The sequence below is a fragment of the Myotis yumanensis genome, unplaced genomic scaffold (assembly GCF_028538775.1).
Source record: "Myotis yumanensis isolate MYYU_CA2020_CCGP unplaced genomic scaffold, mMyoYum1.0.hap1 SCAF_11, whole genome shotgun sequence".
NCBI lineage: Eukaryota > Metazoa > Chordata > Mammalia > Chiroptera > Vespertilionidae > Myotis > Myotis yumanensis.
The window spans coordinates 30,602,034-30,619,083 of NW_027223762.1; the positions used below are offsets into that span (position 1 = coordinate 30,602,034).

Sequence of the window (17,050 nt, forward strand, 5' to 3'; positions counted from 1 at the left end):
GGAGATTAATTTATGTATTTTTAAAAACTTTTTATTATGGCAAATTTCACCCTCCAAAATTATTTTGAAGCAAATTCCAGATATATAATTCTATAAATAATTCAGCATAAAATATTTAAAAGTGTTTTAAGAGTCCTTTAAAAAATGAAAATAAGGAATCCTAAAAAATAAACCCAACAACTATATTTAAATAAAAATAAAAAATCCCAATGCTATTGTCATATCTAAAAAAATTAACATGAATTTATTCCTAAGTGAGAAATACACTGAAAATACTTGCCAAAATAAGCAGTTCAGTAATAGCTGTATTACTTATTCAGTCAGATTCTAAAATAAGTTTTACTGGATGTTTCAAAGGCCATTAGCATAAAAATGTGAAATCTGTGGCATAACAAAAAAAAGACAGCAGTTACTGCTAAATCCACCCAAACAGCTTGGACAGAAATGACTACAATAAAAAATGTTAATATTTCCTAGTGTCTCAAACACATATGTTAATATTCATATCAGGAAGAACTTGAGTTTGAATGCTGTGCATTTAAAAGAACATCAAAATATCAACAGTCCACTGAATACACATGTAAGTTATTTTTTTTTCTTTTTAAAAGTTGCAGCCAACCCAATATAGAATTCAGCATGCAGGATCCTTTGTTTTGAAATTTAAAAAAATATATAATTTATATTCTTTTGTGGGCTAAGAATTATTTTGAGGCAACAAGATTTTTAAATTATAAAATTGTTAGATATAAGAAAATTCAGGGAAATGAAAGGCCTTGAAGACTATGATTGCAAGAAAAAAAATTGAGAAAGGGACTTTTTATAGTTAAAAATCAATAACTGCTTCTCTAAGTCTCATGCATCAATTAAATGTAAAAAAGAAAATAGTTCTACAAAATAAATGAATAAACCAGCGGTTCTCAACCTTTGGGGGGTCGAACGACCCTTTCACAGGGGTCACCTAAGACCATCGGAAAACACATAGATAATTACATATTGTTTTTGTGATTAAAATCACTATGCTTTAATTATGTTCAATTTGTAACAATGAAAATACATCCTGCATATCAGATATTTACATTACGATTCATAACAGTAGCAACATTACAGTTATGAAGTAGCAACGAAAATAATTTTATGGTTGGGGGTCACCACAACATGAGGAACTGTATTAAAGGGTCGCAGCATTAGGAAGGTTGAGAACCACTGGAATAAATGAAATGTAAACAGACTCATAGATAGAGAAAATAGACTGGCAGAGGGGAGTTGGGGGACTGGGTGAAAAAGGTGAAGGAATTAACAAGTGCAAATTGGTAGTTACAAAATAGTCACAGGGATGTAAAGTACAGCATAGGGAATATAGTCGATAATATTATCATCCAGCTGGTATGGCTCAGTGGATTGAGAATCGTCCCATGGAGCAAGAAGTCTTAGGTTTGATTCCCGGTCAGGACACATGCTGAGGTTGCTGCTCGATCCCCAGTAGGAGGTATATAGGAGGCAGCCAATAGATGTGTCTCTCTCATAGATGTTTCTATCTCTCCTTCTCCCTCTCCCTCCCTCTCTATCTAAAAATCAATAAAAACATATTAAAAAATAATATTGTAAAAAAAAAAAATAATAATATTGTAATAACTATGCTAAGTGACTACTGAAAATATTGGGGGAACACTTTGGGAAGTACATAATTGTCTAGCCACTATACTGCACACCTGAAACTAATACAAAATAATACTTTATTTTGTATGCAAACTTTAATTGAAAAATTATAAAAAAAACAAAAAACTGTAATTGAAAAATTACAAAAAAAACCTTTCTGTTTCTAATAAAAACAGAAAGAATTCTTAGAATTAGTTGCTTATTCTTCTCATGGCCTGATTTTATAATGAATACCTTTAATCATACTCATCACTAAGGATGTAGTACTGAGCACTAACTTCAAAATTACCTTTTGTAAAGGATGGCACTAAGATAATAATATCAACAGTGAGATAAACTAGATATTTAGTTCTTTAAAGTCAGATTAGCATTAGTTGGGTTTTAAAAAAATACCTTAAAATACTTAACACAAAATATGTCTTTTATTTCTTTTCTACTGCCTAAACTATGCCATTAGCCCAAACCATTTCTAAATAAAATTGCTTTAAAAAAAACACTGGCAATATCTATGAAAGACAGACATAAAAATCTAAGTTAAGAGATTAAGCACAAAACATATGAAACAACTATAGTTTAATTCAATAATATAAGGATCAAATTAACACTGGGATTCAAAACCATTAAGAAGGAAATAATTAGCCTGACCCACATGGCTAAGTGGTTGAGTGTCAACCCATGAACCAGGAGGTCAAGGTTCAATTCCGGGTCAGGGCACATGCCCAGGTTGTGGGCTCAATCCCCAGTGGGGGGAGTACAGGAGGTAGCAGATCAATGATTCTCTCTCATCATTGATATTTCTATCTCTCTATCTTCCTATCTCTCTCTTCCTCTCTGAAATCAATAAAAAAATATTTAAAAAATGAAGGGACATAATATTTGTTATTTTCTACTTAACACTAAAATAAGAAAGAGTACTTAAAATTACAGCTATATGTTCATATTGTCTTAAAAACAGTTTAAGGGAAAAGTGTAAATATTTCTGTAGTGGGAAAACACAATATTGGTCTTATTATTAAACATTCATCCACACTAAAAAGAAAATACACATTTGAACATAGTGAAAGTAACTTATTAGTTATACTCGGTAAGTGCCTGACCTATGAGGCTTGAAATTATATTTCATTAGCACTTGAAAAGTTTTTTAAGACTAGTATGCAAGAATTTGATTCTATGATAATCATTTATTTCAATCTCAATACTAATTTGAATATGCTTTTTTTTTTTAAAACAGTCAATCCAATTGCCAACTGAATACTATGCAAATCAATTGGCACATATTCTGGGCTTGCCATAGTCACAAATGATTAGAAATTTATTATTTTGCTTCATAAAAGATTAAAATAATGGCCATAATTTTCTCTCAAAAGTTTGCAAACACTATTCTACAGGTAATTCACATAGAACCAAAGCATTATTACTTACATCGTCACTCTGCTGGGCTTCTTGCATTACGAACTCTCGGACCATGGATGGACTAAACTCTACTAGATAAGAAAATATATCTGTAGCAGCAGATCTGACTTGCAAATCATCCATGCCCTGATGAAAGGAAAATAGATTACTTGGAGATTGTTAACAAATGTTATGCTGTATTTTTTTTCCCAAATCTATGTACACCTCCAACTTTTTGGATTTAATTGTACTGGAATCAAAATACATAGCCTCTCTATCATTTTTCAAATATTAAAAAGTTTTAGATAGCTCAATGATTAGTTTCCACTAGATTTTATCACCACAAAAATAAATGCTCAGAGAATTTAAATTTAAGCATCAGCTTAGGATTATAAAGCAACACTGTAACAAAAGGTTGGTTTGTTGTTTTTTTGGGGGGGCGGGGGGGGGGAATTATTGATTTAAATATATGAAAAAATGTGAATGATGTCTCCTAGTTAAGTCTTTAAAACCTTACAGAATCTGTCTTTGATCCTGGATTTGCCAGTTACTTTACACCTTAGTAACTGATTTCTCAATTATGATTCTCCTATTAGAGGATGCTTTTGAAAACACTTTGGGTATTTTTACTCTTTTCCACAACTTAACTTTTTAAGGTAGTGATTCTTAATGTTTGTCCTCTTTCAACATGTGAAGAATACATGATTCATAAGTTACAAAATTTTCAGGAGATTCTGAAAACATTCTATGACTCAGCAGTTCTCAAAATGTGGTGCAGGGAATCCCTACAAGGAGTCTAAGACTCTTTTCAGGAAGTGTATGAGATTAAAATTATTTTCATAATAATAAATAATACTAGGGCATTAATGGCCTCTTCACTCTCAGTCTATCACAAGTATAGTTGGGTTTTTAAGAGGCTACACAACCCGTGGTATCACAACAAATTAAATGCTGAAGCTACTATGAGACCCTATTTTCTACTAAGCCAGACATTAAAGGTATTGGTAAAAAATATGAAACAGGCCACGACCAGGTAGCTCGTCTGGATATGCCAAGATTGTGGGTTTGATCACTGGTCAAGGCACATATAAGAATCAATCAATGACTACATAAATAAGTGGACCAACAAATCAATGTTTCTCTCATTCCCTCTGTTTAAAAAATATGAAACAATGCCATTTTCACTTAAATATATTTTAAGTGAAATATATTTTTCACTTAAATATATTTTGTTTTGGAAAAATTATTTTTTCATGAAAGTTATATTATTTATGTTAACATATAATTGGGTGGTTATTATTTTAAAATAAATTAATACTTAAAATACTCTCAGTTTTAATTTTTCATGTAATAAATATCAATGGATAAAACTAATAAACAAAAGTATGAGAACCACTGCCCTAATCCCATACTGCAACATGAGCACCTTTGATTCAGTCTGCCCTCACTCCACTCACTGGTCTAAAAAGGAAAGAGATTTTTATTTTGTTTCTATGAAACATACTTAATATGGTTACAGAAGAGAAAGTCTTATATGGGATTTTTATTCACCTGAAGCCATATTACATGCAAGTGATTATATAGTAATATTATAAATTTAAGTTAATAAAAATCTGAAGATTGAATACACTTGTATAATTCACTATCAAGAGAAGCATAAATTAAATTACAAAATTCAATATGCATTGCTATAATAAATACTTTCAATCCATAATATAAATCTATTACAAATTCTCAATTTCAAAAACACGAAGAAAAGCTGTATAATTACCATTACAATTTCAAGAGCAGGAAGAATGCCCAACTTTGCCAAAGTTTTGAAAAATGCATCTCTGTTTTGAGGTTGTAATGTCTGAGAAAATGCACAAAACTCCTTGAAAAAATTAACCTGTAATGTTAGAAAGTATAGTGAGACATTGATACACATAAATGTAAACTTAAGGCACACTGTAATGAGATAAACAACACCCTTCTCAAGGATTTTAAGTCAGCAATCTTTCATTACTTCTTAAAACCCAAGTACCTGATTATGTTTGAAAAATTAACAAAATGCTGGTAAACAGCAATTACTATTCTCTTCCCTCAAAGCATAGATTTTATCTCAAGAAAGTTATTATAAACACATTCATAAGAAAAAAATTTCCAAGAAGCAATTATTTATCATTCATCTATTTAAGAAGCAGTCCCCTTGCCACTTGTTTAAAAAGAAAAGCATCTCTATACTGTATCTACAACCAAGAAAGTGCATGAGTTTGTAGTTCTGTCCTCACATAACCCACATGTCTGATTTTGGAATTTGTAAGACACACAGTTTCCCTCATGGAGAGGGGAACCCACATCAAAATATCTTAAGAAATTTTAAAATATATAAAACAATAAGTTTGAGAATAACTATTTATAGCATAATTTAAGTACATATATTTTATCTCATACTCTAATTATAAAAAAATTTTCTCTTAACAAATTCAAAATCAAAAGCCTGTATGCCAAAAGAGCAAGTGCTCTTTAAGGGTTTGAATTTCAAGAATAAATAAATTACCAATTCACGCCGTTTATCATCATCTGTAGCCTCATCTGTTAGTTGTGCAAACACTTCAGACAAAAACTTCTCATCTTCCTACATGAGAAAAAATGTTAATTTTAAAATTAACATTAATTACTATGAAATATTAAAAGTATGAATTATACTCATTTATATGATATATACAAATTATGTTTTAATTTTCAAAACTTGACTATACCATTCATTATTAGTTATAAATACATTAATATTTCATGTAACTAGAAACGTCAACTATAAAGAACTCTTGGAAAACAAAAATAAATATTCTAGAAGTCATGCATAAACACTCATTTACTTTGACTTAGAGCCTCTTTAGCTCCCTTTTGGGGTCTATTTACTCTCAATTTAAACATAATTCAAACAAGTTTGAAGATCTTTAACCCATAGCAGATAAAAACTTTTTTTTGTGTGTGTGCCGCATAATTTTAGTAATTAGCTTACATGTAACATGAGATGAAAGAGGTTGGAAATCATTGGTACTGTAGAGTCTTACATGTTCTGTGGTCTCCAAGGATACCACTGAACAAGAAAACACTACAATAACTGCCTTTCATACTGTTGAGATGAAAAAGGTTGAAAATCGCTGGTGTAGAGTCTTACATGTAAGGACACAGCTAAATGACAATACTACCATAACTGTTTTTCATACTGAACACATACCATTTTTAGAATTAGATCAGGCTTTAAAAGATTACCTAGTCCAATTTTAAATTTCGTAAGACTAAGTTACAAAGAGTGGATTTACCTGTGAATAGCTAGTGACAGACATAGATTTAGAATCCAAGTCTCTTGCATAATGAGATTTTTGTCATTCCCACCCAATAAAATGAACTACAGGATAGGACCCTAAATACTACAAAGTTATGAAACAAATCAAAGTCCCCCCCGCCCCCCCCCCCCCCACACACACACTAGAATGGGACAAATCTATTAAGTAACATTTAATATGCTGAGGCCCAAAACATCTAAAACAAAATGAAGGGCCATATGTTTATCATCAGTTGTTTTCAAAAAGGTATTGGAAGATTTTACATATTTAATTAGTAACTGGAATGAAAAGTTAAAAATTTCTCTTTCAGTGCTGAAATCTTGACATAGGCAAAAATATGTCAAAAAGAATGAAATCCTTGATTTTACTGGATTTGTTTTTAGCTCAACTCTCATCTATGTAATAGTGGAATTACATATAACATGTTAAAATGTCAACATTTGAGAAAGCTGTCCTAAAACTTATTCTAAACAGGTTCTTAATCTGTAGCTGTGTGGAAATTACTTCACTTTTTTGGCTTTTAGGAATTTAATTTGCAAACATTTTACAGTATATTTCTGAATTCTGGGCACAAGGGGTTTTGAACAACTAGAAAAATTCAGGTCAACTAAAATATTATGCTTCTATCATGCTAAAGAGAATCTCAACATGTATTACAGTACATACTAGGAGCCAATGACTACACTAAATAATTTCACAGTTAAATAACTTGTTAGTCTAGGAGTTATGTCCCTTCACACTACCTCATTTTGGTCCAGTTAGCTAAAATTCTTATGTTCACTTGCCTTATATAACTTATGTAACAGCAGGTTAATACACATTTAAGAAGCTACAGATATGTACATCACAAGAAGGGTTATTTGGAAATACCTACTACCAAGCCACAAAATTTTTACATGGAAATCAGAGTTTGGCTGTAAGAAATGAGCCGTTAAGAGGCCAATGGCCATAAGCTTAATTACTTTCTTCTCACACACTGTTGAAAATAGAATTCTGCATCATGGCTGGCACATAAGAGATAATCAAGTGGTAAGCCCTAAACAATAAGTAGTTTCCAGTATCTGGCTATTTTATCAAATACATCTCATGGACCAGAAATGAATAACTTTCCTTTTTAAAGCTACACTTGATTTATATAATTATAGCCTTCACAAATAAGCCTATGATAAAATATATAAAATGACATACAAAATGTTATAAATATTTATAAATTAGTTTGCATAATTTATTTTTTTCCAAAACACTGATTTTGGTAATCAATGCTCTGAAGTCAAAAGCAGTCATTTGAAAGATACACTTCAGCTTTTGTCACTGGGTCCTTTACAACAGCTATATTGACTGTGGGTCTACTTTCTGACTTTTTTTCTATCAGGAAGTGAAATGGCATCCTGAATTGTACAGTATGATTTTTAAATATGACCTCCCATAGCCCTTGCTGGTTTGGTTCAGTGGATGGAACGTCAGCTTGCGGACTAAAGGGTTTCGGGTTCGATTCCCATCAAGGGCACATGTCCGGGTTGCGGGCTCTAACCCCAGTAGAGGGCATGCAGGACACAGCCGATCAATGATTCTCTCTCATTGATGTTTTTATCTCTCTCTCTCTCTCCCTTCCTTTCTGAAATTAAAAAAAAAAAAAAGCAGGTCCCATGCATTGTAAATGAAACATAATGTGTAAGTCTAACTTTCCTCACATTTATTACTGTGGATAACAAAAAACTGCTCAGTGAAAAATTGATCTGGAGAAGTAAACGCTACATGAAAGGTAAAGTAATAATAATAGGAAGGTGAATAATGGTTGGAAGTATCATAAAATGGAATCTCATTACTAAATACTAAGCCAGAGATTCTCAACTCTTTGGTCTCAAGAGACCTCTAAACTCTTAAAAATTACTGAGGGGCCCAAAGAGCTTTTACTATGTGGGTTATGTTTATCAATATTTACCATACTTATAACTGATACATTTAAAAAGTTATTCATTTAAAAGCAAGCTATTATGTTTATATAAATATTATTTTTATGAGAACTATATGACTCCAAAATTTAAAAATTTAGAAAGAATGGCTGTTTTACATTTTTTCAAATCTCTCTAATGTTTGCCTTAACAGAGGACAGCTAGATTCACATATCTTCTTCAGCATTCAGTCTGCTGTGATGTGTTGTTTTGGTTGAAATATAATGAAGAAAATAGAGCCTGACACTGACATGAAGCTGGAAAAATGAAAACCTCACAGACCTGTCTAAAAGGGCTCCAGGGATCCCGAGTCGTCCACGGGCCATACTTGAGAACCAGTACACTAAGTATATAGTTGCTGCTCAATAAACTTAGTGACTCATATGGAAATAACAGCGACAGTTATATAGGAAACTGTGCATACAGCATACTATCACAAGTGAAGAAAACTCTTCAAAATCATGTTTACTACATTGTTAGGGTATAAAAGATAAACATGATAAATGTGGTATAAAACTCCTATTTTACAACTCAAGGAGACAGAATAAAATTAACCTCACATAGCAAATAATCTAATTATTATTTGCTGAAAATGAACGAATATTTTTCAATCCTGGCTGCATATTGTAATTACTTGGGCAGTTTTAAGCACTCATACTTATACATATCCCAATAATAACTAAGTCTAACAAAATGGAATAAAAGATGATTTAAAAATAGCTGCTCCTGTTTGGGATGATGGGAAAGTTTTGAAAATGGACAGAGGTGAATGTACCTAATGTTGAGAATCGTACACTTAATGGTTAAAATGGTGAATTTCATGTCATGTGTATTCTACCACAATTTTTAAAAAGGAAAAAAAAAGTTAAATAAAACCCAGCTACATCATAGGACACTTAAAAATATAAAAGGTCACATTAAGATTCTCCTTCAGAAAGCCATGAGGTAAAACCAAAGAAATCTTTCAAAAAGAAGGAATGAACAGCAGCTTGAACAATTAATGAAACTAAACATCTGAAAAAAAAATTATAAAGCACACCTTACTTACCTGCAACATGCTGACTATCTCAACCTTGTTGAAGAAAATAAAAGATGTAAGAGTAGAAAGAAAATTCTCTTCAAAAACGGATGGCGTCGGCAAAATGATGTCCTGAATGTACTGTACCCTGTAAGTCTGATGTATTTTTTGCCTTAGTTCAGAGTCTGTTATTGGTATAACTTCCTTAAACTTCGCAGTTTTGGTCAGGAATTCTCTGTGCCTTTTTGGCTGAGCCAAAGCAGGGTCATATTCAAGGCATCCCACAACATCCATGATACACTCATCAGAAAACATTACCTCAAACAGAGTTGCCTTATTTAGGAATAAGATCCCTCTAATAATTTCATACAAATGGTGTAAGCCTTCAGTGTTTTCTAGGTTCTCACAAGCTTGGAAGAGCTGCAGTAGTTTTTTAATATAGCCTTCATTTTCCAAGGCCAGAGCCAACTTTTCCCTACGGATAGGTGAGGAGAGAACTGAGGTAACTAAGTCAGCAATCTCTTCAAGTTTATTGAGTTCACATGTGGGCAGGTCAATCAGATGACTAGTTTCAGGCATTTCTTCAAATCGTTCTTCTTCTGATTCATCAATGAGGTCCTGTGTGACTTCCACTGATGGATCCTTACCTTGAACCTGAAAATATTCAAGTATAGCTGGTTACCTTAAAATATAAATACACTCAAATTTTTGGAAATCATATTACTGACCATTGAGCTTAAGTAAAAATAAAGAAACTATCTACTCCCAGTTAAGAAAAGTCTAATGATTTAGAGCCATACGTCAAGTAAGCGAATCAGAAGATTCACACTACAATTTCTTTGGCCACTTTATTACACTATGTGGCACTATTACTGGAAAGATCTAGGGGGAAAAAATGACTGCAGTCAGATGCATAAAACTACTAAGAACCTTCAGTGAGAAGAATCACTAGAGGGAAAAGCTGATGTCAATGAAAATGACAACAGTCAAAATCCTATATAATAAAAGGCTAATATGCAAATTGTCCTCTCGTCCAAGAGTTCAACCAGGGGGCGGGGCCGGCTGGCCAACTGCCCATGGCCTCCCCCCTCGCCCCCAATCGCCCTCCAACCCTGATTGGGGGCGAAGCCAGCCAGACCCCACCCATGCGCGAATTCATGCACCGGGCCACTAGTAGACTATAATAGGATATCATAGTAGGCAACCAATTTATAGAAAACTAGAGGCCCGGTGCATGAAACTCCTGCACGTGGGGGGGAGGGGGTGGTGTTGTCCCTTCTGCCTGGCCTGCCCTCTAAGGGAATGTCCAACTGATGGCTTAGGCCCACTCCCTGCAGGAGGCCTAAGCCATCAGTAGGACATCCTTAGTGCTGCTGCAGAGGTGGGAGAGGCTCCCACCACTGCTGCTGTGCTTGCCAGCCCTAAGTCCGGCTTCTGGTTGAACGGTGCTTCCCCCTGTGGGAGCGCACAGACCATCAGGGGGCAGCGACTGCATTGATTGTCTGCCCCCTGGTGGTCAGTGTGTGTCATAGCGACAGGTTGTTCCACCGTTGGACCGAAACCAGCTCTCTGACATCCCCCGAGGGGTCCCAGATTGCGAGAGGGTGCAGGCCAGGCTGAGAGACCCCACCAGTGCACAATCGGAGCAAGGGATGGATGCTGGAGGTTGGCCAGCTGGTGGGGGCCACAGGAGGGCTCCAGGGCGTGTCTGGCCTGTCTTGCTCATTCCTAATCAGCTAGAACCCAGCAGCATGCTAACCTACTTGTTGGAGTGTCTGCCCCCTGATGGTCAGTGCACATGATAGCAAGTGGTTGAGCAGCCTTAGCATATCATTAGATATTATGCTTTGATTGGTTGAACAGGCAACCGGACGACCAGACACTTAGCATATTAGGCTTTTATTATAGAGGATGGCAGCTAAAATGAATGTTATGATTAATTTAAAATTCCAGTGACTGTTCACAGCAAAGATTTACCTAAGGAGACATAATTATTAAATGTAATGTGGGTGCAGCCACTGTGGAAAGCATATGGAGTTACCTCAAAATATTAAAAATGGAACTGCTTTATGACCTAGCGATTCTACTTCTGGGATTATATCAGAAGAAAACTGAACACTAATTTGAAAGAATATATGCATCCCTATGTTCATTGCAGCATTATTTACTATAGTCAAGATTTGGAAGCAGCCCAAGTGTCCACCAGTGGATGAGTGGATTAAAAAACTGTGGTACATTTATGCAATGGCATACTAATTGGCCATATAAAAGAAGGGAATCTTACCCCTTCTGACAGCATGAATGGACCTGGAGAGGATTATGCTAAGTGAAATGAGCCCATTAGAGAAAGATAAGTAACATATGATTTCATTTATATGCAGAATCTAATTGAACAAAAATAAACTAACAAACAAAATAGAAACAGACTCATAGATAGAGAACAGACTAACAGCTGTCAGAAGGGAGAGGTGTTGCTGAGCTAGGTGAAAAAGGTGAAGGGATCAAGCAAAAAACAACAACAAAAAAACAAAAAACAAAAAACTCATAGACAATAGTATGGTGACCAGAAGGAAAGAGGAATGGGGGGAAGTAGAAAGGGGTTAAATGGTAATGGAAGGAACTTGACTTGGGGTGGTAGACACACAATATAATATATCAATGATGTACTACACAATTGTACACCTAAAACCTATGTAATTTTAGTAACAGATGTCACCCTAAATAAATTCAATAAAAAATGAAAAAGAAATAAATGTAATGTGGAATTCTGAATGGGATCCTGGAACAGAAAAAGGATACTGGATTTTTTTTTTTTTTAAATATATTTTATTGATTTTTTACAGAGAGGAAGGGAGAGGGATAGAGAGTTAGAAACATCGATGAGCGAGAAACATCGATCAGCTGCCTCCTGCACACCCTCCACTGGAGATGTGCCCGCAGCCAAGGTACATGCCCTTGACCGGAATCGAACCCGGGACCCTTCAGTCCGCAGGCCGACGCTCTATCCACTGAGCCAAACCGGTCACGGCAGGATACTGGATTTTAAACTGAGGATATCTGATTAAAGAATGGGCTTTAGCTAATAATAGTATATGAATAATAATAATAAATGTTTAGTTCATTAATTGTAACAAGTTTATCATATTAATGTAAGATACTAATAACAGAAGAACTAGGGGTGGTGATGTCAGGGAGGGGAGTATACAGAAACTCTACTTTCTGCTCATATTTTCTGTAAATCTGAATCTTTTAAAATAAAAACTTTATTTAAAAAAATTCCAGTTATCTGAGAGTTACCATTTATCCTATATCATGTAAGTTCTTCACAAGTTGAAGCTGTGAGCACTTTCGATCATTAGTCTCTGGTACACAGTATTCATGAACATTAGGCAAATGGGTGATGAAATATATAAAATCTTAAAGCTTTAGAACATAAATATTTAACTTTTTGTTTGTTGTTGAAAGATCTTGACATTTTACTGGGTATTAAAATCTGAAGTGATAAACAAAATTATGACAACTAAAAATTTTTAAGTAAAAAATTTTGCTGTAAAATATAGAAGAAATTTCTAGATTAGGTTACCAAAATCTCACATGAAGACATTACCTCTCCACATATACATCTTCTAGGTAAAAAGAAAAAAAATTCAAGAAAGCATATAAATGTTAAGTTAAATATTATTCAAAGACCCTTACCTGACAAATTTTTTCCCAGATCTCATCACAGCCAGCTTTTTCCTGAAAACTTAGAGCCAGATCATAGTTTTCAGCTTCTGACCAAACGATTAATGTATCCTGTTTAAAAACAAAGACTTCTAGATCATCACACTTGAAAAGAAACAAAATATAAAAAAGACAGAAAACAGCACAGCAATGACAAATGTCCTCTCATAAGTGCAATTAATGGACACTTGATTGACATCATATAATTATTTTGTTATCCATTGAAACTTTAGTAATATACTGGCAATGACTTAGTAGCTTTGTCACTAAAACTGACATTGAGCAATATTGTAAAACAAAAAAGTCTAAAACAGGTTAGCAGGTTCTGGCTCATGTTACCAAGAAATGTTTAATGGAAAGTCTAGCCATTCTTGGCTAAACTATAAGTAGATATTCTAATCATCTACTTTCTATTGTTTCCAGAAAGTCAGCTGTTCCACTCACTAACCACCTACAAGTTTATTTTTTCCTTAAGCCAGTTGTCAACTGGTTGTAAATAGGCTAATAGCTAAAAATATCTTAAGGTTTAACCCTTTCTATTTTTGTTTTTAAAAAAAAATCTGGAAAAGCCTTCAGAATATTAAGAAATATAAAATGAAGGTGAAATGAAGAAAACTTGCTTTATCTGTACTACCAATAGCACCTAGTTCAGCAGCTTAGGTTGTAGAAAAATTAAGAACCACCGGTTCAGGTAAGTACTTTCCCAGAATGCCCTTAATTATATCCCCACCAAAAGGTTAGTTATGCATTTAGGAAAAAGTTGTCAATCCCTTTATTAAAAACTAAGGTCTGGGTTTAAACTAAAATGCACATACATGTTTAAACACTAAAATCACTGCAACACTCAAATAAAATGAAAATTCTTTTAGGATACATAATGAAAGTTTAATATGGCTAAAACTGTAATTTTCAAAATATGAATATTTGAATTTACACCCTAATTAGCAAAAATATAATCTACAAAAACACCGTATTTAATAATTGTTCATCTGACCTTGTACTAAAAAATATAAAATCGAAAGTGAGTCCCAGATTAATAAAGACAAAGTCTTCAAAATAAAAACTTTTCAATATTCTGGTAGTTCTAACCAGTAAATAAATAAAAAAATTCTTTAATTAATCCAGGCCTCAGATGACTAGCTATTTTGCTGTGTGATCAGGTAAAAAGAACAGGTGGAAATCAGTTTTCTAGCTTCTGCCTAGCTATGCTTCTTGGGAGGGAAATTTGCCACCAGATTATAAAATTTTATCAAGTCACACTTTTATTTAAAAAGTCTCAGTGGCTCCCCCCATCTACAGGAGAGGTTTTGAAACCTTTTTTTTTTTTAAAACAAACCCAGCAAAACTCTTTTTACAAACAAAATTTACTAAAAATCTCCATGTTAAAAAAATAAAAGATAAAAACAGTGTTAGTTAGGTTAAAGCACTAAGACACCTGCTCAGGGTCTATGTACTTTCCTCAGTCTCTGAATTGTCTTAGATCCCTCTTCAAAACAGCTTCCTGAACAGTGGTCTTCAAAACATCTTTACCTGTGCTCAAATTACTTATATTATATACAGGAACATAATATTAGTATAGCAATACTTTTAAAAACATACACTAAAATAGAAATAGAAAGGTTTACATAAAGATAAAATAAATACTTTAAATGTCTGAATTATAATTTCTCTCTACCATTATTAACATTTTAAGATGCAGTATACATTTAAGGCACAGTATACTCACAAATGACAGTAGACACAAATTCATATTTAACATCACTGTTTTAATAATTCTGAATTTTTGGAATGGGCAACTTCTTGTAACATCTATGTTATCATTGTTTCTTTTTGACTGAACAATTACACTAGGAGTATAAATGTCAGTTTAATTATTACCTTGTTCACTTGCACTTACATTATTGTTACCAACCATTTTTAAGGCACTTGTTTCTTTTGTTAGGGTTACAGGTTAGTTTAAATTGAAAAATACCTGTAAACAGTTATCTGCACAGATAGGCTACAATAATTCACAATAGGTGAAGAACTCTTTTCATGGAAATGTTACTCTTCTTTCAGAATACCGTATCTGTTTTTGACTCTTGACCATGTGACCTTATATTAAATATTTAGCAAAACAATTTCTGAAAACAGGTTTCTTCTCAAATTCTAGTGCTTCAATCTATGCATTCCACTTTGGAGAGAACGAAATCCAAAACCTTTATTCCAGGCACCAAAGCCTTTTCAATTTTGGTTCCAATCTACCTTCTAAGAGAAAGTCCAGGTAAGCAGCAAAGTCTGAATTAAGGTTACCCAAATCCTCCTCTTAATCATTTTCTTTTGTTCTTTCCTTCCCATTCCTAATGGAAACTTTCCCCCCTAAGCCAGTCAAAATCCCTAAAACTAAATGGGATTTATATTCAGAATCTTTTTTTCAATGCAGAAAGGATTGACTTTGGGAAATGCCTCTTCTTAGGGGGCAGATCTGGAGCGAAGCCCAAGAACCCTTATTTTTAACTAGGGTCCGAGGTAATTCTTTGGATAGGTCAAATTTGAGAACCTGACCTTAGTGTATCTCTAGTTGATAAACCAAGGATAGGGAAGTGCCATTGGAGTAGGCACCTTTCAGCTCTAGTATCTACTCCAAATGGGTGACAAAACTCCATTCTTCCTTCTGTCCCTTCTCTACACTGTTGTTGCAGTTGAAAAAATTACTGGGAAGAAGCACTTCTTAGAATTGTTTATTCCATGGGTTAGTGTAAAAGCTCCTATGTGACTACAGCGTTGGCACAAAAATATATAAAACAGAATGAGAAGTGTCAGCCTATCCAAAAAGTCTAGATAGAGCCAAGTACAATTTTTTCATAGTAAGGTCTGCTTTTTACCATTGTGCTTTGTGATATATTTTTTGCTCATTTGTGTGGCAGACATATCTTTGGGACATTATTAATGCCTCTGTTTAAACCAAGAGAAGCTTAGAGTTTTTCCTCCTCTATTAACGAAAACATTTAATCACCACTATATCCCTGTGGAAATCAGATTTAAAATAAGCTTTCAGGGAGAATAGAAAAAGTTATATTTGGTCTCATCCTTTAAAAAAAATAAGGTGATTATTTTCCATGTTTTATTCCCATCCAAGCCCAGGATATATACTATAATAAGACAAGAGTTAGAGAAACTTGACAATTTAATCTTTACCAAATCAGGTTTTTACAATGTAGTATTATTATAAGAAAATGTAATTTTCAATCTTATATATTAATACACATCATTGAGCATATATTGTTGAAATCAGAGGTTCTTAATCCAGAGTCTAAATGATACTTTAAAACTGTATCACATCTCTTTTGGGTAGAGTCTCCAGTTTTTAGTATCATATTCACAAAGACACATTTAAAAGGATCTTACAAACCAATGGATTGTCTAAGTTTACTTCTCCAGTACTGATCCACTTCATTAACATGAATAAATCCAGAGTCATGAAATACCACAGTTGCTAGACCAACCCTATTAATTCTGACAAAATTCAATATAGAGAGAGCTGAAGTTTTCCAAAAGGAATTTTTAAAAAGGGAAATATAAATATCAGGTTTACAGAATTTAATTTGTAGATTCAAAATCAATTTAAAAGTATGAACACGAGTGAGTTTATCCAGATAATGTAGCATGTAACTCTCTAGTAGTTCCTAATAGTTAACCTAGTTCTTCTAGGATGCATTTTTAAAATATAGTATGGTAAAACATATAGGCCAAGACAGTCATGATGACACTACTTATAAACAGTAGTAATAGTTTATCTTTCCCAAATCAGTGATATATATGAATACAAGTAGAATAATCCTCAACTAGAATTAGGACCCAACTCCAAGTTTCACGGTCCACTATTTCTGCGACTTTCATTGAAGTATTTCACCTCTGATCTTATTTCCACTGAAGAGAGGGAAATGCTGCCTACATTGGGCTTACTATATTATTATGAATATAGTTCTCTCACTGAA

General features: G+C 33.6%; 1 protein-coding gene across 2 annotated transcripts in view; it reads right to left on the bottom strand.

Annotated features, from left to right (window-relative positions):
• PPP4R3B (protein phosphatase 4 regulatory subunit 3B) overlaps positions 1–17,050 on the bottom strand; it is a 48,372-nt gene that overhangs the window by 23,785 nt on the left and 7,537 nt on the right. For both annotated transcript variants that reach the window (XM_070429240.1, XM_070429239.1), the window contains exons 3-7: positions 13,047–13,145; positions 9,381–10,004; positions 5,588–5,665; positions 4,820–4,936; positions 3,079–3,195 (exon numbers count right to left, since the gene is read on the bottom strand). In XM_070429240.1, the coding sequence (XP_070285341.1) occupies positions 3,079–3,195; positions 4,820–4,936; positions 5,588–5,665; positions 9,381–10,004; positions 13,047–13,145 (1,035 nt within the window). The remainder of the gene's footprint in view (positions 1–3,078; positions 3,196–4,819; positions 4,937–5,587; positions 5,666–9,380; positions 10,005–13,046; positions 13,146–17,050) is intronic.